The 26,163-nt window shown below is 43.7% G+C and overlaps 1 protein-coding gene across 2 annotated transcripts in view; it reads right to left on the bottom strand.

Annotated features, from left to right (window-relative positions):
- Positions 1-26,163, bottom strand: part of Csmd1 (CUB and Sushi multiple domains 1) — a 1,661,894-nt gene that overhangs the window by 275,499 nt on the left and 1,360,232 nt on the right. For both annotated transcript variants that reach the window (XM_074055299.1, XM_074055300.1), the window contains exons 24-25: positions 3,126-3,317; positions 2,566-2,692 (exon numbers count right to left, since the gene is read on the bottom strand). In XM_074055299.1, the coding sequence (XP_073911400.1) occupies positions 2,566-2,692; positions 3,126-3,317 (319 nt within the window). The remainder of the gene's footprint in view (positions 1-2,565; positions 2,693-3,125; positions 3,318-26,163) is intronic.

The following is a 26,163-nucleotide window of genomic DNA, read 5'->3' as shown; positions in this document are numbered from 1 at the left end:
TATTTCTCAAACTGCTCTATTTAAAAATTGCACATGTTTTCTAAATTTACTTAGCTATTAGAAACATGAAGGAATGGGGTTGAGTATCAACTGAGTAAATCATTTTAAAACACTGATGTCTCTTTCACTACTAGCAAAGATTTCATGCCTTAGACTTAAAAGATGTTTATAATTTTGACAGGTCATGCTCTTATGTTTGAAAGACATAGATGAAAAGAACAGATTTCCAGAACAGTGCACTACACTGGTGAATAGAATGGCTTTTTTCTAAAATGCTGATTGTTAAGTATCAAAGTCAGCTTGCATTAGAAAAGTTGAGCATTCATTGTGACATCACTTTGTTCCTCATTAATGTCCTTCTTCTTTTCGTACTAAATGAAGACACGGATTCACTGCAAAGCAAGACCTCATCTCTTTGCTGGTAGGGGAGGCAGGGATCATTCTAATGTAGGAATACAAATCACAAGGGAAATTACAACTACAGTGGAGTTTGAAATTCTCTAAAACGAGAACAAATTCTGTTTAAATGAAGTTTATTTCCATTATCATGGGTGCTTTCTACTTACTTCTTTAAAAAATCAAAGCCCAGTTGAATAGTGGGTATACCACTCAAACCAAGTATACAGGTATTCAAAGTTAAGAGCTAATATTTAATTTTTTTCATTCCATGAAAAAATGACTTGATTTCTATAGAGAATACGATATCTTAAATTCTGTTACTTAAATGCGTCTTGATATTGTCCCAATATAGCAATAATTATTAATTAACCATTTATCATGAGTAAGGATCCATTTTTAAATAACTTATACAGTAATGTTTGCATCATTTATATTTTTCTAAATGTATATTAATTTTACAAAATCATGGGATTATGGTGACATTTTCCTGCGTGTATATAAGGTTCTTTGATGATATCCACCCCCATTACACACAATTGCCTCCCTCCCTACTCCTGCCAGTCCCCTTCCTGTTCCCTCAGAGTCTCCCTTTTACTTTTGTGGTTTGTTTTATTGTTTATTGCTTTGCTTTGAGTTCTCTTTTTTGCTCCTCTTACAAAGTGGGAGTCTTATGTAAGGTTTGTAAATGGCAACGGTTTGTGCCATGGCAGCTGGAATCACTCCTGAGAAGTTAATGTGATTAAATGGAAAGCAGCCTCCTGGCATTTGAGGAGGTTGTCACCAGCTGAAGAGAAACAGAGTGTCACAGCATGGAACAGTCCTGCTCCTTATTCCCCTTCATCTTTTCTCATTTTGTCAAGTTACAAAGGTACAACAGGAGGAGTTGATGATACTATTTAATGTGCATCACAAATCTGACAGGGCACCTTTGGTGTATTAAGGAAAAAGTCATAAGTTTATAAGTGTTTCTATCCATCCACCCCCAGAAAGAGGCTTGTGGCTTTGACCCGTTATTGCTTGTCAACGTTACAGACATTGGTGAGAATGGAGGCAGATTCATTTGGTCTTCACTGACACAATAGCACCAGGGAGGCCTAAAGATCCAAGCCATATGGATTAAGCCAGTTGGAGGCTGGGGTTTTTAAAAATAAATTTTAAGTGAGCTTAGGAAAGAACTATAGTGAAAAGAAAGTGGATTTGGGGAAGGACTGCTAAAGACTGGGTGTGCTCTTCAGATTGTGGAGAGCTATAATCAAAGAAAACTCCTTAAAACTACCTTTTGTGCTTGGTGCTATGGTGAGGGTGCAGCTTCCTGCCAGCACACAGAGCACTCTCTTTAAAAATGCTACTTTTTGTCAGTTGGAGAACCTTACCATAATAAACTTGAGCTGTCCCCTAGAACAGAACACTTTTTTAAAAAAGTATTTGCCCTACTCTCTGAACTGTTTAGTGATTTTGTTTATTTGTGTAACTTTAGAGTGGACTGCTGTCTTGGTCTACCTCAAAGAAACTTTGGTGTTTTGCAAAAACAACTTCTCCCATGTCTCCAGCCAAGCTGTTTTTGTGGTTGTGTCATTTGCTTCTCTTCCCATGATGGGGGGAATCTTTTCTCATCTTGAGCCCTGACTGGCCACTGAGACTTCCCTTGGCAAATGACATATCAGCAATCAGAGAGCAAGCAGAAGACTGAATTTGTCATTTCTCGCTGCAAAGAACTTTCCACTGGACTTGACTACTGCTGGAACTGGAGCTGGGGGATGGGGTTCTGGCCTTCCCAGCCAGCCCAGCCCAAGCTGCAGAACTGAGGAAGGCTGTCCCTGAGCCCAGCTCAGCTCAACCAGATCAGAACAGCCAGGGCAACCCACAGCCATGAGCCAATGGGGTGTATTGGTTTTAGCTACTCAGTTTTGGGGGGTACTTTGTTATGCAGCAAAAGCTAACTGATACACTCACATTCTTTTTATCTTTATCACATTAGACTTGAGCACACAACCTCAAAGGCACAGTAAAGTAAGCATGAGAGGTAGTGAAAATTTAGCCAGCTCTATCTACACCTTCTTCTTAGCTCAAGAACTTCAGTTGTGAAGCTGATGTCCTACGATCTCTACTATGAGAACAGAAGTCATGCCTCTGTTTCAAGACAGCAAGACCAAACGTAACAAGTACCTGATGGTCCTTCCTGGGTCAGCCTCCACAATCCAAGTGCAGTGCAGGTTGTTGTCATAAGGGGCTGGGTAGCCAGGGGACAGGATCCGTCCTGATGTGGCAGCATGAATCCGACCTCCGCATTCGGCTACGAAGGACCCAGAGATGAGGAAGTGCACTCTGGTGTCATGGCGTCTATTTAGCTGCTTTTGAAAACAAAACTTACCATGCCTATGGAACAAAAACTGTCAACTATCTGTCTATCACTTCTTTCCTTTACTTTGCCCCAACCCTAACTATGACAGAACACCTCTGTCCTCTGGGTCATTGAAACCGAGCATGAAACCCTGGCACACTAGGTACTAACTCAAGTAATGATTCTGTAGCAGAGTGCATGAACTAGTACTGGGAAATCCTCTTTGAAATCCAAGCACACACACGTATGTGCACACACGTGCACACGTGTATGGATGCATAAAGACGCCCGCTAAGGAGAACTGCACAACTCCTGCTCTCTTCCTAACAATCAAGTCCAAGCCTCATGCAGGGCTCTTTGACCTGGCTGTGGCTGCCACACTCACCCACACAGGAGGGCACGGGTTTGTCCCACACCCTGCGGTCCCCGCTCAGACAGGTCAGGGCGCTGCTGCCGTGCATAGCATAGCCGGGGTTGCAGCTGTATAGCACCACGGTGTCTGTGAAGTGGCCCTCGTCGCGGATCCTGTAGCCATAGTTAGGGGTGCCAGGATCCTCGCATTTCACTAGGTCAAAGCCTACAAGAGAAAGGGGAAAGAATGAGCTGAGGTCAGGGCAGAACAGCCTTAAAAGAATGGCCAAGTACACCGAGTTACCTGTGGAAGAAAAATAATGTTCTGCATTTTCGAAGGAGAAGAGAGCTATGGGTTTTTGTTAAACCTACTCACAAACGGCTTCCCAGTTCTTGAGGATTGTCACCTACTTACTCCTGTGTCTGCTCATGATTTCTTTCAGAGCTGCCCAGTGCCAATATCCACCTGCACCTGTGTCAGCTCACGGTGTTCTCAGTCACCTCAGAGGTCCCCTGAGCCACAACCTCACTGCCACCATGACCCTTGCTGTCATACCTCAGCCTCCAGGCAGGAGGAGCATCTTGCTGGTGCCACGAGGGTGCTGTGTGGGACTTATAGATGGTGCTCATAGCAGCCCCAATCACAGCCACTCACCTGTCCATGACTCCCCCGACCCAAGAATTCGAGCTTCATGGGAATTAGAGCAATGTCCACAAAACAAGGTCCCCACAAGCTTCTCCCTGCTACCATCTGCATGGAACAGTACCAGGTTCCTGAACAGAGACTCCAGAAATGAGTCATTATCGTGTCAAACTGAGCCCTTCAAAGCACAAATGACAGAATGAAGATTTAGCAGCTCATGGGTCTGAGGGCTGTATACTGTTTTTATGGGAGGCAATATTTTAAGGCCATCTGTGAAGACAGTCTTACAGTAACATATTTCTCTTCATCTCATGATGCAAATTTTAAGGATATAAAAAGAAAGTTCAGCTTCAGGGCTCATGTGGTCTGTTTCCTTCTATTTCTTCCTGACTTTTCCTCTCTTCAGAATCACCAGAATTCAATTTAAAAATGGATGTGTGATTTTTCTACCAAGTCTGCCTGTCAGACTTGCATTTGAGGTGCCTTCCTTTGAGAAAAATACGTCCCTAAAATCACAACCCAATTTCATCCCAGAGATCTCTAAATAACCAAGGCTGAGTTTTACAATGTTGAGAGGGGAGAGAAAAGAGCCAGGCATTGGATCATTTGCTCTGGGTTGCTAAGAAGTCTCCTTCTGCAGCTTCCCTTCTTTACCACCTACAAAGCTCTGATTTACTTAAGAAATGCAGTTTAATGCCCAGAACACAAGAGCAGCAGGAAACATCAATCCTGGTTCCAAACAAAGGGTATTTAAATTGCCACAAAGGGGAGGGAGGAATTAGGGAACGGGTCCCAATCACACATGGCATTGGGGATTAGGCAGGTGCTTGACTGTTTTGGGGAGATCTTAAACTCTTGTGTGTCGTGAGGAAATCCTCAGAGTATCCAGTGTTGGGAAGGACAGGGTCTTACAGATTGTTTGGCCTTGGATCCTTTTTTGTTGTCTTGCCTGGTTTGGGGCTTAGAAGGGACATTTGAACTGTGCTTCAGAGAGGAATTCTGCCCTAGTCCGGGGACAATAGCCCCTGTTCCCCACCACCACCACCATGAATGAGGCAGAATGACTTGGTAGGAGCAGTCAGCTCTACTTGCCCTGCCTGGGGGAGGGTCCACTGCTGAAAACAATGTCTCACGGTATTGCACTGTTGTAAATCAAATTAGGTGTGCTGAGTATCTAACGCCAATGGAGTACACAATTGGAAATACCCATTAGACAAACAGATGCAGGGGTGAAAATCAGTAACCAAAGAATTCAGCGTCTACCCTTATTATCAGAAGCTTTGTGTCAGGACCGTGACTGAGGTAAGCCGTCTATTTCCAGGGATGCCTACCATGCTAAGGTCGTGAAGGTCCTGTCAGTGATGGAGTCTGTGTTCCATGGGGCCCAGGCCATCTGATGTTCTGTTCAGGAACCAGGACCTGCCGAGCCTCTGAAACACCACGGCTGTGACCTGAGCTTTCTATCTGTCCAGGGTACCGGGAATCAGGATGCTGTAGGTTTATTAAAATGCCTCGAGTATGTATTTTGAAAGTGGAGATGTCTACACCCCTGCATTGGCTTGTAAAAGCTGGCTGCAAATGATATCAGAAGGACTGGATGACTTGTCAATCTTAAAACTGCATACCTGAAATGACATCTTTGACACCTGTCTATCTGGTGGTAATGCCTTCCTCCTACTCAGAATGGGTGAAATCAGTCTCTTCCATCTATGGCGTTTCAAGTAAGTGTTCACACACAGACACACAGACACACACACATCTGCTGGGGACGATGAGACCCTAGACCATAGAAGGTCAGGTAACCATTCATTCTGACCACAAATTATGTCCCTGTGCAGAGGTGATTGCCACAGAAGACTTTCTTTGCTGGAGTTGTGCACTCACGTTGATTGAGCCATGTGGACCACGACTGGTCTCAGGTGTGTGCAGCCATAAACTCCACAAAGCTCATAGAAGACGCCGGCAATGTTACTGAGAACATACACCCTTCATGCTGGGACAGCACGTCTGCTTTGTAACAAAAGTTCCGAAAGACCCAATCGTGCACTTATTCTATGAATAGCTTGAGGAAGTGCTTTTCTCTACATCTAAATTTGCCTTGAAGCCTTTTTTGGAGCAAGGGAGAAAGAAACATTAAAAAAAAAAAAACAAGCAAACAAATAAAGGCATATCAATAAAAATGTCCACTAAACTTTATGTCGGTTGAGGATTCTAGAGAATTATATGTTTTATTGCCTTTTCTATCACTTAATCTCAAAAGTTGTTTTTATCACCGCATCTTGTTACACCAACAAGCATAACTGGGTTATTGATGGTAAACTATGTCACCGTTCAGTCTGCACTGTCCCTTGCCTCTTCTGATGCTTTTATTGTTTCTTCAAAAGGTCACAGTGAATTTGTTATTTGTAAAAATGTGCTACACTTGTCTTCTCGATGCCTCTAGGTCTATCCAGGGTCTTGTAGGAAGCACTTTCTCCTGTGTGAGGAACTTGGGAGGCATTTGGTCATGCCACTGCCATTTTCCAATCTCAAATTCACCAAAGAGAGCTTTGTGCTCTTGAACCCTCTCACCAGTTAAGAACTCATGCATAGTTACAAGAGGAATTAGATATTTACCCATGGGAAACATGGGGGAAGTGACACTGGCTGATGCCTTGGAAGGGTAAGAGGAAGGTCTCTGGAGCCCAGAGCTTCTGCTGTCTGTGGCTTGTCTGCTCCCTGCTGGGTGAACATGGCGCTCACTCTGCCTGCAACACCAGGTACCCCGGTGCCCAGGGCTCATTCATCTCTCCAGATACACTCAGAACCAGCTAGACTTCTAGCTGGCCCTGTGGACAGCTTGAACCCTGAGCCCCAACTATTTCCATCCTTAGGAACACAGCCCTCATGTGTGATGACTCTCTTCAAACTGCAAGAGAGGCATTTCAACAAAGCTTGACTTGCTATGTGTTTGAACAGCTATATTCACTATCTTCTGTCTAAAATCTCAACTTATCAAAAGACATTATATTTGAATTACACTATTATTCTTCCAAAGATGAAATATTTCCATTACCATGTGAATTTAAAAGACTTTAATCAATCTTAAGACTACTAAAGAGTAAAAACTCAAAGAAATAAAAAAAGAAAACTATCTGAAAGCCACAAGCCTATAAGATGTCAGTGCTCAAATGCTGCTTCTGTAATTTCTTTCTGCTGTAGAAACTTTAGAAAATGAATCAAGTTATTTGTGTCAAAACATTATTAAGACTGTCATTGAAGCTTGAATATTTGGTAATTCCATGTCTTTCTGCTCCCCAGGGATTTCTTCTTAAGTCAAAAACATGGCGCAGATGCCATGAACAAAATGTTCTTATCCAAACAAGATCCAAACATCAGCTGATGAAAATCTATGCCTTTTGCAATAATTACCCATTGTTAATGTTCATTAGACCATGTCTGTCTTCTAAGATGTGTCTTGTCCTGTATCCTGTAAGTCTAAGAAAATGCTGGAGTTATAGACTCCTGTACTGGAGTTGTAGACTTCTTTTTAACTTTCAAGTGTTTGGACTAATTTTTGTCTTCCAAATAAAAATGTCACTACATAGAGAACTGGCTTCCAGCTTAATCTACTGTGTGCATTCCACTGGACAGCAAGGGCTTGGCACTTCCTGCTAGGTCAACAGCCAAGAAGGATGCTGGCCATTTCTAGAACTCTGGGATCTTCTGCCAAGAGCAACTGAAATCCTCAGACCTTTATAGAAATCTGCTATCTCAGAACTCTTTGACTAAAACACTTCAATTTGATATTTGTTTGTAAAAGAAATTCTCCTTTGTTTTGTGCAACAATATGGAAGTATTTTCACATCTCATGACATGAAAAGGAGAATCATACTGAAAACTTCTTTATATTCAGTTTATCAACTCTATTTGCAGTGATATGGAAAGAAAAGGAGCTCAGGATGGGAGCACTGCTTAAACTAATTTTTGTAGCTCACTTGAGAAAGAAAGTTAATTAACACTGAACTCCTGGAAATGCTTGATTGGCCTGCGTTTTAGTACACAATTCTTATTATTCAAGAATGAAATCCTGGGTGAGGGTCATGTGTGCATGTGTGTGTTTGGTTTTTACAATACCAAATTATAGATGGCAGCTGCTGTTGGTGTCAGCTGAATTATTTTGTTAGATAGTTTTTCATTCAATTCATTTAATCTCCTCCCGGTATTAAATTGTATGATCACTGTTCTCACGCTGGGATTACACGATGGGCCCCTATGGAAAGATATTACAATTTTCCAAAACTAGTAAGAATGACGAGGATGTGGATGGTACCGAACAGAAATGTAAATTTCTTAACTCCAGAGAGGGGCAACAAAACCTTGCAGAAATCCAGAATGGAAATCAGATACCCTGTTCTTCTGAAATCATCGTGTTCTTTTCATCAAATGCAGCATTAAGAAAATCACAAAGTGACCTCGGCTAGGAATTTCAGAAGTCAATCTTGAAATAGTAAATATCCCGTTTCTCAACACTGCACTCTTGCCTTCCCTGTACAGTTAAGACTCAGGTCCAGGAAACGTGGGGCAAACTCAGGATCCAGGACCGTGGCAGGTGTGGGATTAGGTGAACTGACGTAATCTCACGTTATCTGATCTTTGAATTCACCAGTCGGTGAACACTGTCTTCAGGCACACATTGTGCTGAGAACTTATGTTCCAGCACTGATTTGCTTCCCAAGATGTCCCATTGTCCATTCTGAGCCAGGAATGCTCTCGGGCACTGTGGGCAGAGGGCACAGGGGCGTCTGTCTTCTACTGTCTAACCAGGAAGAGAAATCTTGGGAAAACAACACGATAAATGCCACACGAGAGCTGTGTGCCAGCAGAGGGAGGCACACAGGAGGCTTCTAGGAGCTGGCAGGGCTGGGTCAGGTGCGTGCAGGAGATGAGACATGGACAGGTACGGTAGGGATACACAGGTGGTGGGAGAGTCTCACAGCAGTGAGAAAACCCAACCCACAGAGAAGTCTCCATGAAGGCCTGCGAGCAGAGACCCTCAGGTGGAGAGAGAAGAGAGAGGAGGTGCAGCACCTCTGAGTCTGCTGAAGCTTCGTGACGTCATGGGTGGGGATTGAGGAGTGAGAAAGAGAGGGGGAGACTATGGGAAAGACCAGAAAGTGCTCACCCAGTACCTCAACCCTGACACCTGCTCAGGATGTCACAGGGAAGGAAGGAGGTGACACAAATGATAGATGTGCATACATATCAGAGCCCAGCAGTGCTGACAGGACAGGTGCACTGCACTGAGAGGAAATAGTATCAGGAGAACTGCAAAGACACTCAGAGCAGGAAGGGAGGTGAGAGCCGAGGACCCAGGGCAGTGGAGGGGCAGATGTAACTGTGCAGCTGGCATAGAAGGGAGGGATCCTGTCCCATGTGAGGCATGGCAGAGCCAGGAGATACATCAAATGCTGACTTCGAGGGATTAGTGTTGCCTCACCACGGATCCTCTGCATTAATCCAAGGAAGCAATAAAACCTTTCGTTGATAACTTCTAGGTAATAATTAGTACTGGGGTTTGAACCCAGGGCCTTGTACTTGGTATCCAGGTGCTCTGTCACTTAAGTCACACCCCGAGCCCTTTCTGCTTTATGTTTCTGTTAGGTCTCTTGTTTTAGACAGGGATCCTTCTACCTGCTCCCCCTCTGTAGCTGGAATTACAGCTGTACATCAGCATTTCTGGCCTAAATAATTTTAAATAAACATGCCTTGAACATAACAGACATAGAGAGACAAGACAAGCTCAGTTCTCATGGAGAACAAGAGGTAAATCATTATAATAAGTGCAAGTGAGGCAGTGTATTAACTGTTCAACAGAAGGATGTGACATCTTCAACGACGCCAATGCGTCATCACAGAAAATGCTCCTGTTCTCTCAGTTGCAGTTGGACCTTGCCTTCTGTTACCCTGCCTCCTCACAGGCCATATGTGCCCATTGCACCTGGCCCTTGCACACATTGCTTTACCTGGAGGGTCGCTGGGGCTCTGTGAGTGCAGTTCCCACCCTTGAGGCAGCCAGCAGCAGTCTGCTCCGTATCTGATTCCGGCATTACTGCTCAGCAAGTCCACCCGTTACCTGGCTGTACACATTTTAATTTTAAGCAAATATGATGCTGTGAAAAGTTGCTCTGTGATGCAAAGGTGAGATTTTAGTGTTCTTTGCATAAAATGTATTCAGATTATGACTTCTGACTGATGATGACGCTAGAAAATGACATAGAGTGACTTAGTCCACCGACATTTCCTTTTTATTGATGGGATATGTTTCCGAATATAAGAGAGAGAGAGGGAGGGGGAGGAAGGGAGGGGGGAAAGAGAGAGAGAGAGAGAGAGAGAGAGAGAGAGATTGCTAATAAACAAAGGCCTCCCACTGTCATCTGGAGCATTGACGCAGGGCATGACTTTGTTAAAGGAAGAACTTGGCTAACACCTGTTAATTATTAAGGAACTCTTCTAGCTTAGCCATTTGGCTAGATGCTGAAGACACAGAAAAAACTAACCACAGCCCTTGCCCAGGAGGACCATGTAGTCTGTACTGGATGAAAACTAACCTTTGTAGTCAGCACGCTGCACATTAAAGCGACACCGTTCTCTAATTCGGCACACACTGAGCATGTGTACTTTTCTCTTGATACTACACCATATTTCAGTGCACACCCCCACTCATGCCTCCAGGGGCCGAGTCTAAAGGGAGGCATTGGAGCCCCACTGACAAGCACCTGAGGAGAACAGAGGGGCAAGCATTCTTGTGTTGGGCTGCCAGCAGAGGAGATCACAGGCTGGAGTCCCATGGTCACTTCCTCAGGGTGGCGGTGACAAAAGGATGCGAGCACAGGGCAGCCCATGTACAGGCAGCCACACTCCATGACATACGGCTGCTTCTAAATGAGCCACCTGTGCTTTCCCAGGACGCATGGCTGACAGAAGACAACACAGGCCTTGTTGAATGGCGGATGCTTCTTCCAGCTTTACCACAAAAAACCACGCAAGCAAATGAGTACGTTAAACAAAGGGACACACAGAAGTACACAAGCAAATTCAGCCAACAATACTCCACATTCACCCCACAGATTGTATCTTACCATCAAAATGATCACAGAGCAAATCAGTCTTACATCAGATAATAATTTAAGAACCAACTGTCTGTGATAGTCTGGGTTACTTATTTTTTTTTAATTTAGGAATAATGTCTAAAAATGTGCATCTCAACATGTTTTCATATTAAACTCTGAAACTCACTGATATCTCTAAATACCAATAAACTATTGCAAACATCTGACTAACCTGTGTTAATTCTCCAGAATTTCATCGTAAGACTCTGAATTACTGCAAACTTCATGGACAAATATGAGTGAAAAACTTCACAATGTACACTTAAATAATTTGATATACTTTGGTATCAAAATGATACAAAAATTAAAGCTAGATGAACACAGAGTTCAGTAGCTTGGGAAATCAAATGTCACTATTCACAATTAGAGTGAACACAAAAGCCAAGGTGCCAAGTGAAAGACAGTTCCGTGAAGGAATTCCAAACACCAGAGTGAAATATGCTTATAGGTCCATAATTTTTGAACACAGATACACACTATCAATGATTGTTTTAGGAATCTTGAAAATTTCTGTTCGATTGAATTCCATAAATATTTTTAAAAGTAGGAGTAGCCTTAAAATTTTTTTTTGCTATATTGCTTATGAAAAATTAAATTCACTAAGTGTAGATTGTGGAGAAAATGGGAACGCTCGTTTCTCAGCACTGTAGATATCTCGGCATACTTTAATGTCCAGTGTCTGAGACTCAATAGTGCTTCCGTTCATATTCACTTGTTTCTTGATTGGAAGAGCCAAGTTGACAACTCCTTTCTATAATAGAGAGGAACAGGCTACGATTCGTTTATTAGTTCCATCCTGGGATTGAGGTATCTACTGTTGGCCTAGGAGCCAGGTGGATGCACTGGGCCCAGCAGCATGTGTACGAGTGGTCATCACAGAGACGACCACAGCTGGCCATTATGGAGCACCTGCTCTGCATTGTACCATGCAGTGGACAGTTTCGTCTGTGCTGCTCCTCTTGACCCTGAAAGTTACCTGACAAAGAGGTTGGCGAGTCAGGCTGGGAGTCTCGTCACAGCTGAACCAAATGGTGGAGCCCAGGCAGGTTCAGGCTCTGTGGGAGGTGACTGCACCTCCTGCAAGTGGTTTCATAAGCTCAGAGTGTTCCCACGCCAGCTGCAGGGTCAGAGGGCAAAGTCTGAGAATGCAGGAGGCACGAGCCGAGTGAAGAGCGAGCCCTCCTGTGGACGTGAACCCCAGGGTAGCCCCGTCCTCCCTCCTCACGGTCCTGGGAGAGCCCGCTCCCGTGTGGATCCATGTTCCTCAGTGTCCCCACAGGCAATCTTTGTGGTGTCACGTGAGATACATCCTGACAGACACAAGAGGCACTGCACATCTTTCCTTTTCCTCAAGTAGAGCACGTGACTTTGCTCCCAATGGAATGGGAGTGGCAATCCTTTACGTTCATTCTTTCATCCTTGTCAGTCATAACCACGACATTTTCATTTATCCAGAAAAATGCCAATATTGATGAAGAGACACAATCCACGTGTCCATGTCAGATTTTCCCATAGAAATTTAATCACATCTCCTCCTTTCCATCCAAAGTCCCATGAGTACAACAGGTCTAACTAGTACAAGAGCCCTGATTTCCTGAATTCTGACCTTTTCTCTCTTTTGTTTATTTCTTGTCAAGAAGCAGTCCTAGAAAAATGCTGATGCCCCTCCTGGACAGTGTCCAGGGACCCTGATTGACAGCAAAAGGACTGACAGGTGCAATGGCTCCCACAGGGAGCGAGGATGAGAACACAGATGAGGTAACCATGGGTGGGGAGGGAGGTAGGGTAGGAGGGGACAGCCGAGCCCACTGGGGCACTGGACTATGTCCTGGCCTCCCTCTGCCTGTCACTCTTGTTTTCCAAGAGTTAAATGTGCATGGCCATGTGGAGAGTTTTATAAGAGAAAGGAACAGATTTATGAAAACACTGTGAGCTCTTCATAAATAAACTGTGCATAAATGTAAGGGATTACCCACAATCCTTGGATTTATGGCGGCCATTATGATTCATGTGTTGTTACTTCTATCGTTACACAACTAATATATACAAAGGAGCCATGCCACCGTGCAGAAGGCGCCACCTCTGCCATGGAGCAAACCCGTCAATTACCAAGAAATGACAGCCCAGCTAACACACTGCAGCCACAGTCTGGCCTTAGCAAGTCCAAATGCTGCTCCCCACACTGACTGTGTCACTCTTCCAAAGAACTTCTGCTGAGTGACTGCCATCCATCCATCCATTCAACTATGACTCCTGGGCTCCAGTCCGCCCTCTGTCGGCTGCATTAATGACTGAAGCTTCCAGGTTAGCAGGTGCAGACCATCTCATACTGTCTTGTCTCTTTATACGGTGACGTGAGGTTTTAAGAAGTGGTCAGTAGAAAAGCCCAACACAAAACAAAAACAAACTAAGTGACCAAATAATTCCATGGACAAAACAAAGCCCATGACTTCAATCTCTTCTCCGTGTGGACACTGTTTTAATATCTCCTCTCATCTCCAATACCCACGGATCCACCTCTTGAAATCGGACCTCCCTTCTTTCCGCAGCTCCCATGCAATCAACCACCACTCAGCTTGCTCTGTCAAAGGCATCCATTCCTCTGCTTCTGAGCCCCACCTGCTTGGCCCGGGCCCTTCTCACATGGAGGTCACTGTCTTTGCCTACTAGAGACGCAAGTCACCAATGAGACTTCACCCCAGTCACAATTTTGTAACCATCCCAGCACCCATCAAACTTTCTGTACCCAGGCCCACTGTCTTAATGATTCATGGTGCTTATCACTGTGCACATCAGGCCTGTCCTCTGAGATTGGGTTCTGCCCCGTTACAGCTTTTTACGTGACCCTAACTATTTCTCCCGAGCTCTCTTCAGCTTTAAGAATGTGCTACAAATCCTACAACAGGTAAGGACAGGTGCTTTTCCTGCTGTTTTATCTCTCACATTTTACATATAATTCATCACTCTATTTAGAAAGGGCCCCCCCTGAAGACAGGGATGGGATAGACACCTTCTACTTAATTCACAGCCTAAGTAAGTCTGGCACTTAAAACAGAACCGTGAAATACATTCATGTCACTACCTTTAATTGGTGCTTATTTTAATTCCAGACAATGAGATTGTAAGTGCCTTTAACTCAACTAAAATATCAAGTTTGTAATGATTTCAAAGTATTATTAAAGTGCAAAATTCATTGCTTGTCCACATAGAAAGAAATCAGTGAGCTGGCTCCCCAAATTATGGAAATAAATGGATTCCTTACAAATTTTAATACTTCCTGATTTTTACAAAAAATTGAAGGGTTTAAAACTAGCATTCAATAAAAAATATGCAGCTTGTGAAATTTCAGACTGGATTTGATAATATTACTTAACAAAACTGGAATGGAAGCTGCCCAGTTTTCTATTTCTCCATTAGCTGGTTTTCCAAAGAGGGAATCCCATCCGTTCTCATTTTGCACTGATGTGGAAAAGACTGGTGCGTGTGTGCATATTAAAATGCACATTTGCATGGGTTGTTTTACATGATAGAATTCAATACTGCAATCTTCTGCATGAAAAATGCAAAATGGTATCATTTTGTCACAGTGAACTCAGTTTAAGGATGATATATGAGGTGACAAGCAATGTTTCTTCACCTTTTTGATATCCAACAACCTGAACAGCAGAGAAGGGCTCCAAGAGAAGCAGAAACTTCCCTTTGCTTGTGACAAATGGTTTTCTTATATATGAGTCCTACTGGACCATTCTGTTCCTTGAGGTCTGGAAATATGTCTTTTAGTTTTAAAATAGCAGTTCAATGATTAAACTTTCAAATTACTAAAGAAACAGTATCTGTGCATGAGCAGCTTCTTAGCATTTGTTATTTAATTAATGCTTTACATGAAGGGCTAGATGAGGATTCTTCTCCCACGAAGTCCCACTCCATGCATGTCTTCATAATGCAGTCGATTACCAGCTGTGGACATGTCAGAAGAGAAACCTGTGCCTAGATGGCCACTTCTGGGATGTTACTGTCTTAGTGTTTCAGCGATGTGAACTGCCGAGATGCCTAGTGCACTGGGCTCCAGGAAGTGAGTCGAAGCTATGAGGAATCCCCTGGACCTGGCCTCCAGGTGCAGTCGCCATCCGGAGATGTCAGTTCTCATGATTGTGCAGTCCACAGCATGGGGAAGGTGGTCCACCCAGGATCAGACCGTGACCACCACTATTTAATCCAAAGACCTTATCTCTACCACGGAGGCATTTTTTTTCCCTGTAGATTTGCTTATAAAATTGTTTTCCCATTTCGGATAAAGAGAAGGAGTTTCAGATTAGCTTAATAATGACAACCCTCTTAGGAAGTTCTGTGGCTCCTAGATAAGGACTATGTTTTCCCAGTGGAGCGTAAGTCTCTGAAATCCCCTTGGTCAGGTGGATCCCCACCTCAGAGCCATGCTTTACTCCTTCCTCCATCTTATTTGCAATCAGTCCATCACTGAGCCCTGTATACTAAGTGTTTTTAAAACTATCACTTGAATTTCCACCTCTACTCCTCATTCTTAATGCTGTTCCCTCAGGAGTCAACTGTACAATTTCCAAAGGGAGAACTCTTCTATCACCACTTCTGTAATCCTTGCAGCGTACGGTAATAAGCCTAAAAACCTCATATCAAATAGCAAGTCCTGTCGAAATTGTCCTATCCCAAATAGTCTTACCTTTCTTTAGTTTTTCTTTCAAAAATCTGCCCTTCCCATTTTCCATGCTGACAAGTAATAGTCACCAAGGCCAAGAACATCGGCACCAACCTCAGTCTACCTCTCCCCTACGCCACACTCAGGCCCTCCCTTAGGAGTTCAAAGGTAAGCAACCTTGACAGCATCACAAGAAATATCAACAGTTGCACTATCCTTTGGTTTTTCAATTTCATTGAATTTTAAGACTAAAAGTGTCCAAAACCAAGATAAGTGTTGGGGTGCGATAGGCTGTGGTGTTGCTGAGGCTGGCCTCCAGGTGCCCAGGGCAGTGTGTCACCCTTGTTCACACCTTCCCGGGAGGGATGGCATGAGACAGTGCACGTGGCTCTTCGTACTTCCTGGTGGATGGTGTTAATTGCAACATTTCAGACCCCCTTAGCAAATTTCAACTCCTTATTCTCAATCTCTTCACATTTGTTTCATGTCTCTAAGTCTAATGACCCAATGATGGATTTTAACAGATGGGACAATTTTCAGATCAGTGTTTTCTGAAATGTTTACTTAGTTAGGAAAAAAAATTGATAATATTACAGAAATCTAAATACCATTTGAATGTCCTTATGTTAAATTTTATGGAGTGGAGAAAATACTAACCTTGAATTTGTATAGATCTAATGATTTTTGTAAGTCACTATTAAGGATACCATAAAACAAGTAAGAAAAATCAAACATAGTGACCCAGGATCCAGTATTTCCTTGTCCAAATGGGTCAAGAAATCTGAGACTCTTACCTCCTGTGTAAACAGGATGTATTGGTGACTAATACAATAATTTTTGCTTTTTCTCATTCCTGAAAAGAGTGGAAAACAAGTCTGTCATCACTCCTCCCATACAATTTCATATTTTATAGCATTTGATGATGTCACCTATGAACCTTCATTTTATTTCTCACTCAAGTCAGAAGCTTTTAATTAATCTTTATAATTACATTACTTATCTCTCCCTTCTCTGGGTTCTCTTGTCTTTCTTCAAGTCTTAGTGGCCAAGAAGAAATACACCAGTCCTGAATGCTGAAATAACAGCGGTACATACTCATTCTCAAGTTGTCACAAACTATAGGGACACATTACTTATACAAGAAAAATTCCCACTAGGCTTAGTGGGAAATTATCAGGCAGTGATTTCTGTAAGATGGCAGGTCATGAAACAGGTCCCCAGGGAGTCCTAACACCCTTATTATGCAACTGTTACATTATCAGAGTCAAATACCTGATGGTTTCATTGGGATTTTTTTCTACAACACTGTAAACTCTCCTGTTTTATTTTTTTACTGATGCATATGTTCATAAGTACAACATCCAATGAAAAGACGAGAGATTACCCTATATGCCCAGCTCTACCTCCAATTTATCTTTTGACATTGAGCAAATCAGGTAAGCACCACCTCATGTCACTTCCTTTCCTTCAAATGGTCATAACGGTAGGGTCCACCTTCCTCCCTCTGAGCACAGATTGAGATTTACGTCCTGTGTTCGTGGCAGCCTCATCTTGAAGCAGCCAGAGGTAGGGGCAGTCTGAGTTCAGAATGAAGCAGATCCAGAGACTTGTGCCCAGCTTCCCTCTTAAGAATGTATGGCCCTGAGTATTTTCTTAAGGACATCTTACAATTATTAACTTTTTATCTTGAAGCTTACTTAAACATGTATACATAAAAATAATACATCCTAATGTAAGCTGTGGATTGCATGTTTGGGCTGATATTTCTACGTATCGCACTCTCAGTGAAGGGGATGCCTTTGTTCTTTGTGAATCATCGGTACTTTTGGCAGCCTGTCTCTACTGTATTCAGATTACCTTTGTGACATTTCCACTGGAAGACGTTGGTGAGGAGAGGTTATATATGTCATGATTTTATTGCCTTGTTTTCCTCATAGAAGTAGAGTACAATGCAGTGTTCTGAATTCTCAGAAGGTGCAGGTGTATAAGACTTGATGGATATGTCTGGGTGTATCGATAGGAACGCTTTGTGAGAATGCAGTCACAGACGTCTGCGGTCACGCTCTTGTCACATCGCTGACCCAAGGCTGGCCTTCTTTGTATTATCTTTCACATAGCACAGTAAATTCTGAGCACACAACTTATTTTTCTTTTAAAACACATAGCATTTTTTTTTTTCAAAATATCATGTTCAAGCCTATTAGAAATTACTTCTTTTTCCTTCACAGCTGAGTGCCACTGCTGTACCTGACCAGAGTTCACGGTAACTCCCAAACTCAAGTGAGGTTAACTTAGAGGTGGCATGGTCACAGATGCACAGCTCATTCTGGGGGAATAGAACTAAATATATTTGAGCAGGGGGAAATAAACAGGAACAAAACCAAATCTATCAGATTTACATACTTACAAGTTTTCACTCTGCTTCACTTTGAAGTGAATTGTGCAAAAAGAAACCGGTGGGCAAGCTTCCAGCCCCCAATCCTACTGCCTTTTTTCCTTCTCATGGGTCCAGCACCCTTCTGTGGCCTGGGTGGCCTGTAACTCTGTAACAGGCCCTTGACCCTATACGTTGCTCTCTTTGGCCTCTGGAGTAGTACCAGCCAATTCAGATCCAGGTTCTGGACACCACCCTTGCTTGATATGGCTGGTAAACCTGTCCACTCTCTGAGACTCACTGGAGACCCTTCTAGCACTAACTTGCTTTCCATTGCAACTCAGTGCAAAATCCAAGCCACTTACTTTCCATAAACCCGGGCCCTGTCCCCAGACCCCACCTTCATTAAACTGCTTTCTTTTCTCTATGTCTGAGTCTCTGGTTTGGCTGTGTTCCTCGATGCTGGGCTCCTGTAAACAACAGGCTCTGGCTCATTGATACTGTGCTCATGACCTCCATGACCCCTGCACCAGGCCTTGGCATTTGTCCTTGTAACTCAGCCCAGATTCCCACCGCTTCCTCTTCTTAATACCACCTGGCACTGAATCACTTCGTGAGTTACCTACTTAGCAGAATGTGTGTGCCCTTAAGATGGACACCTATGTAACGCTACATACATGTCCTGATTACCTTATAAAATCCTGTCTGTGGCTGCACCCTTCACGGACATGGAAGGGTTGTCATGTGATTCTACCCGACACTGGCTTCACAGCAAGTATCACTTTAGATTTATGTCTCTCCAACACACAGGTCCTAGCACAGTGGACCAGGTGTCAGAGGATCCTGAAGACATACTTATGTGAATAGGCACATCAGAACTGAGCAAGGATGAATGCAAAAAAACATGATACTCCCGTGAAAGCAATGAGACAGCCATAAGGACCACAGGAAAAGAATCGGCATGTATCATCCAAATTACCAGTAAAGAATGTGGTGGGGGAGTAATTTGAATGAAACCCTAGGAATTACAGGCAAATGCCATATCTTGAATGAAAGGCATACAATTCTTTAGCAACATCCACAAGGAGTCTTTAGGTTATCAGATTACTCTTTTAAAATAAAACAGCAAATGTTCTATTTATGTTACAACTTGCTTGGGTCCAGCTTTCTGTTATGCTGGAATTTTACCACCATGGACCAAAAGAAGAGGAAAAAGGACATGAGTCAGGACATGGAAAGGAGAAAATCCCCTAAACACAGGGGCAGCCTCTGTGGGTATGGTGGTGGAAGATGATAGATGTTTTGTGAGACAGCATATCGTTCAAGAGAGCCTGGGAAACAGGACTTTTTTTTAACTCCCAGGAAATTATCAACAACAGAAGAGAGTTAACTAAGTGGGTGATCCTTGACAGCAAAAATGAACTCCACAAGGAAATTTCAAGCAAGCAGAGTGAGGACTCTGCTTGCCACTGTCAAAGACCAAGTCATCCTGCTTTGTATCAGGCCTGCTGCATGGCAGGACCCCTCCCTTGGAGAAGAGGAAGGGATGGCTGAGGAAACCTGGGCACTGCCAATGGGCAGAGACTGTGGGAACGGCTCTGTATTAGTGAAGAGCCTGTGTGACAAACAAAGCAACCGAGGAGGCAAAGGACTGCTGTGCTCAGAGCTCACGTCGGGACGTGGAAACTCACTGGTGGGCAGCAGCACCAGAGGGCAGAGAAAAGGCTGAGCACAATCTTCCTGACGGCCTCTTGGAAAACAAGGATACGGAAGAAAAGGACTCCAGAATCACTGATCACAGGTGACAGTGCCGACGTGCCTCGCTGCTAGTCAGGACTGGCTTAGCAGGCGGGTAAAAGCCTACAAGTAGAGAAGCATTGGTGGGTAAGGCCGGAAGTGATGAGGAGTGGGCACATCCCACTGTTGTTATCCTGTCCTCAGCCATATTCAACTGCCATGGCAGACCACCCCAAAACTGAGGAAGAAGCAAACCTGGGTATCAGTGGTGTGATCCTTTGGATCTGGAATGTCCTCCAAAGGCCTATGTGTTAAAGGCTTGGCCCCCAGCCTGGTGCCTTTAGGAGGTCTTCGCATCACTGAGGGACATTCCCACAGAGGACTGTGGGAACCTGGCCTTGGCGGTTTTGCTCTTTGTTCATCCCAACCATGAGACGTGAGGTTTTGTTCAGCCATATACTTCCCACTTGATGTGGCTCCTTGCCACAGGTTCAAGAACAATAGGACGAATGGACAATGGACTGGAACTTTCAGAATTGTCAGACAAACTAAATCCTTCCTGTTTATAAATGGATCATCTCAGATATTTTGTTATAGTAACAGAAAGCTGGCTAACCCAAGTGATAAATAACCATGTGCTGTGAGGTACTTACCAAAACTCTTCAGAATTTTAGATTGTGATAGTGGCCATGAGGTGGTGACAATTTTCACCTGTTTGTGAAAAGCCAGATGGTAATGGTATGTGAGTGTGAGCTCATGAACTTTGAGCCACATTGACTCAGGTCTGAACACAGCAAGGACACTCCCCTGCTAGAGGACCTGCTCATCTAACTCTCTGAGAAGTGGAACAGTACCAGAGTATCTTTAAAGGGTTACAGTGGAGACAAAAAGGACATGGTTGCTGTGAACTGGTGTTAGCCCAAATCCTCTTATTACTGCCCCGAAGCACACAGCTGGCTTTTTATGTCTCACATATCTGCCTGGATGGACTTGTTCTTTGACCTAAAGGTTCTGGGATGTTAAACTTACTCTGTCAATGACATGTTTTATATCAGTTACATCTATTCTTTTGTAGGAAAGTTGATTCGTTTCAATGTGGAACATTTTTGGTCTGAGAAAAAATGGGGGATCTGCCCACCAGAGAGAAATTCAGATGATAGACGGACAGGTTGGTAGATAGATAGATGACAGATAGATCACAGTTGTTAGATTGATAATTGCCTGATAAATCAATGGGTAGATGATAAGCAACTGATCAATCAATAGATGTGCCTATGATATAGATAGATAGGTGATAGATGGTAGATAGAAGGAAAGATATATAGACAAACATATAGATAGGTAGATGATATATATATAGGATGGTAGAGAGATACACAGATACAGATTGATAAATAGAATAGTAGATAGATGACAGGTACATAGAAGATAGATGATGGTAGCTAGCTAGCTAGCTAGATGATAGACAGATGGAAATGCTAGTTGAGATGTATACCATGTGCTCTGAGCACAGACTCTATCCAACACAACTGTCTGATGAGTGGCATGAGACAGTTAATCTTTTCTAAGATTAACTCTGGTGACAAATTGATCCAGTCTTCTTGCCTTGCATTGGAACAAGCCCTCTGTGTAGGCCTTCCTGCTAGTGGAGAGAAGGCAGGAAGACCTCAGGGGCTGCAGAGGGCTTTCCTGGTCTCATCACCCTGCTCCAGGCCACCCCCAAAGTCTCTCCAAGTGGACTTTCCAAGAGTCAGAGTGGAAAGAACAGAAGAGGAGCCCTGGGAGGGAGGCCAGAGCCACAGGCCAACTCTGGGAAAATGTATGTACATCAAATCCTGTGTTATGGACAAATTGGAACCGGACTGTACAGCCCATGCTTTATTGGCAGACAGTATTTTCTTAAGTGTAAATATAAACCTTTCCTAAAGAATTAAAGAAAATTTAAAGGCTCCTAAGCAAATTGTATCTACAAGAGTATATGGATGTGTGTGTACACACATAGAAGCTTCACTTTTAATGGAATTATCTGAAAGGAATTCAGACAACCAGTGCTTCAAAGGAGGACAATGTGGGGACAGACTACAGTGACCCAAGGGTCCATCTCTCCATTTGGCCACTCACTGTCTACATAATCCCTTCTACTTCCTGAAGTGCAGGCAGGATCTTGCTTCTTGTCAACAGAATGTGGTCAGTGCCAGAGAATAACAGGAATGAGGAAGGTCTCGAGCAAGCTGATTTTGAGATGGTCAAAGAGGTTCTCCAAAGTGAACCTGAGGCAGTCTGGGAAAATGCTGCAAAGAGATGCAACCTATGAGGGGAAGGCACCTCTGCTGGCACTGGGGAGGAGAGGCCTTGTAGTGGGGCACTGTGGCTAGCATCAAGAATGTGAGAACCCTAGTCTATCCATGCCAGAACTGACAACAGCCTGGGGGACCCTAAGCTTCAGAGGAGGCCTCCACCCAGAGGACACATGTGTCACAGACTGGAAGACCCTAAAAGAGGGCAAGCCACTCATGCTGTGACCCCTGACACCGTGAGATGATGGGTGAGGCTCTTTGAGGTCCTGAGTTTGCTGCAACTTCTTTCCCAGCAATACAGAAAGTAACTTCCCACTATTTAAAAATTCCTTTATAAATTACCTAACCCCAACTGTGCAAAAAGCAAATACATTGTTTTTCCATCAGTTTTCTCAGTTACGTTAGTGGCTACTTAAGACCAAGATATTTCTCCATAAACCTTTCTTTATGAATAACTACACAGTTACGGTAGGCTCACCCCATAAGACAGTATGGCAAGCCCAGTGTGTTTATCATAATTTTAGTCTCTATTGAAATTAAATAAAACCTGTCAGTGTTTGTGTGGACTCCTATGTGGCCTGTTTTCCTCTTATTTTCCTGACCTCATTCCATACATTCCCTTGGTTCATTGCACAATTGTAAATAATTTTCAAAACTATTCATTAACTAGTAAGTTGCTTTGACATTATTTCCTGGATTAAAATTCATAAGAAAAACTTAGAAGGTGGCGAACACTATTTTCTGAATAACACGGCCTGCTTTACTTTGCAACAGCATTGCTTACGCATTATTACCAAGATGTCTAAAAGACATATCTGTATTATTTACAAAATTAGATTGTGGAACTTGCGTCTGAGGACTGACACTCAGGTTATATAGCACCTTCAAAACAAAAATGCAAACAGAGAGGACATGAATGCATAGCCTGCACTTACACAGTCTTCACAGTTGGGAGGCTGCCAGTTGCATCTGTCAGAAATATGCAGAGTGACTGGATGTATTTGGGGAAAGGCAGGTGGGAGGGGGAGCCCAAAGCAAATTACATTAATTGTTTCTGACTATCAATCAGCCCTTTACAGAATTACCTATGAACTCACGATCTCAAAGACTTCAAATACAGAATCTGATATATTCTACTCTTGACCTTCAGATTACACAGTGTCTGTGTAAACTTCATGATCACATGATTTCTGGCTTGTTCTGAAGCACAGAGGTGGCCATGAAGATACATCCACACAATGCATTTATTTAATGTTGGTATCATTTTGATTCTATCAACATGTTAAAACAACCAACATGACATCTGCTTAAGTCCACTGCTCTGGGCTTTGATTTCCTCACCCACAGGATATATTGTAGCTGTTTTGGAATTGGCTCTCGATGCCACATCGTCCTATCTGTGCCTCTCACTTCCTAGGGGACAGAGATTGTGAGTGAATAGGCTGCTCTGCAGAATGGTTAACCAGCTGTGGCACCATTCCTCTGTGTTTCAAAATACAGTTGTTCAGGGGCTTCCCAGTCTCTCTCAGGCTTTCCTCAAACTAGCTATGAGGCCTCCATGAATCACGGTTTCAAAGTATCTGAGGATGCTCAGAATCTCTATCACATCGAAAATGGCCAGTTACCAATCTACTGACCCTGGTTCTTCCTTTCTGTAGAGCAGACTGAATCTGGTAGCCAGCTGTGAAGACTTCCGACCATGCTGTTTTTGGGGCCATGGGCAGTCATGTGCATGTCTAATGTAGAATAGAGAGGCCTAGAGCTGAGACAGAGCAGGCATTGCCATGTCTGCTGCCCCTAGACCAGCTGGGACAAGCCCCAAAGCACCAGGGATAAGAATGCAAATGTCAGCCTCCCGGGCTGCAGCAAGCACGTGCACCAGACTTGCTTTCCTGCTCTTCTTTCTCCTTAGTTGTGCCAGCCTTCAGAATCATTCAGGAACAGAAAACAGAAGCTTTTTAAAGCATATTGTTTTTTTTTTCTTTTTAAATTATTTATCACAGTTTTCTTTCTGGACTGGGATTTGAACTCAGGGTCTTCACGTTGAGCCACTCCACCAGCCCTTTTTGTTTTGGTTTTTTTTGGAGGTAGGGTCTTGTGAACTATTTGCCCAGGCTGGCTTTGAACTGTGATCCTTCTGATCTCTACCTCCTGAGTAGCTAGGATTACAGGCGTGAGCCACTGGCACCCAACCCACACTTTTTTATTAAGCGTTTTGTGTCTATTGAACAAATGTTTTTTAAGCATGTGGTATAATCCAGGGGAAGTATTGTTCCTGTGTCCATCTGTACCTTCCTGCTTGACCCTTTCCTACCAGGTTTATTGCAGAACCAAAAGTTAAGGTGGGAGTATTTGGTGGCCATAAAGACTCCTCTGATTTGTGGCCCTGCCTTAATAATGATGGTATGACTTGCATCTCACATGTCCACAAAGAGTCATGTGTTAAATGCTTGGTCCCCAGAGCAGCAGTGTCACAGGTGGAGCCTTTGGGAGGTGACTGGGTTATGAGGGCTCTTACCTCAGGTCTATCTCTTTATAGACTCATCGCTTACAGGGCTATTGGGAGGTGGTGGACACTTCAGGAGAAATGGGCTAGTTGGAGGAAGGAGGTCCCTGGGAGTCCCTGCCCCACCACTTCCTTCTGGTCACCAGGAAGTGAGCTACTTTCCCTACTACTAGCTTCAATCATGATGTATTTCCTCATCCAGGCCTTAAAGCCACTGGGCCAAACCTCTGAAACCTCCAGCCAAAATAAGCTTTTCCTCCTTTACAGCTGCCTCAGTTGTTCTGTCACAGAGTGCAAAGCTGCCCAGCACAGAGCGTCAGTGCAAAGAACGGCAGTGCAGGGTCTCACAAGTGCCGGTGTTCTCATTATTAACATCACGGTGATCCTGGGACAGAAGCTGTGTCCTAGCACAAAACCATCACCGGGATAGACCAAGCCATGGCCTGAAGTTCACATCAAAATGATGCAAAGCCAATTCCCTGTCTGCCACAGAAACCAAGTGCCCCTGTGGCATTTGTCACTGATCCCACTCTGGCCTAGAGCAGCCCTGTATGTAGGGAGAAGGCATAATGATCTGATTATTTTATATGTCACCAAACAAAAGTATCCCTTCAGGTGGATGCATCACAAGCACAAGCCATAAATGTTTATAAAATTCTTCCTCCTGCTGCTCAAATGTCTGCCCACAGCCTCGGCTGGGAAACCTCTAGCGGGTAGCAGGCTGGAAGACAGAACCGGCTGTTAACCTGACGCAGAACAAGTCTCTCCTGCCTCCCACTTTTACAGCTGTTTTTATTTTCCAAGATACATCATTTGTGAAACTGAATGATAAGTTGCAGGAACTGTGCTCAAAACTAAATGTAAATACAAAATTAAAGAAGGCCCCTTGAAGAATCTCTGCTCCATTTCAGGATTTAAAACCAGCCACAAGATACAAGGAGGAAAGTGAGATCTGAGGCCAGTGGTGGAGCTGCACCTGAATGCTTTTTCATCCATATATCCAGGTACTTCATCTGTTCACTCAGCTACATCCTTGAAGTGGCTCATAAGGGACCTGGTGCCAGACCTGTTGTGCAAAACCAGTCACTACTTGATATGGGAGTGGGTGACTGAATGAGGGGTACAGACAGTAAGCAAGCAATCTGTCAGCAAGGTTACAAGTCAAGGTGAAACTAAGCACAGTGAAGGATGAACGGAACATGACATAGAGGGCAGAGGGAGCCATGGCAGACATCTGAAGAATGGAAGGAGGGCATTACGCAGCTGCAGAAAGTCGGTCCTAGAATGGACACAGGAAGGATATGCCAAGTCCCTATTTCCCTCTCTCCAAACTGAACACTCTCTCCTGCAAGTGATCTAGACACAGAGGTAGCTTGGGCACAGTCACTTTCCAGGGAGGGCTTTGTTTATTGGTAGCACTGGGGTTTGAATTCAGGTCTTTTTCCTGCCAAGCAGGTACTCTATCACTTGAGTCACACCCAGCCTTGGAGAGGGAGGGCTTTTATCTTTCTCTTCTAAAGTAAATGGTGCAAAAGTGTTTTATGGAATGGTGGCAGTTTTGTCCTGAAGACTTAGGTGTTTACCCCAACCTTGTATGGAGTTGTGAAACGGCCTTTACACTCATTTCTTCTTTCTTGCCTGTTCCTGCAAACCTCTCATTTCAAAATCATTTTCTATAACATTTGGAGAGGT

The sequence above is a fragment of the Castor canadensis genome, chromosome 14 (genome assembly GCF_047511655.1).
Source record: "Castor canadensis chromosome 14, mCasCan1.hap1v2, whole genome shotgun sequence".
Classification (NCBI taxonomy): domain Eukaryota; kingdom Metazoa; phylum Chordata; class Mammalia; order Rodentia; family Castoridae; genus Castor; species Castor canadensis.
Note: the sequence above shows the minus strand (reverse complement) of the source record. Positions and strands in the feature narration are given on the sequence as shown.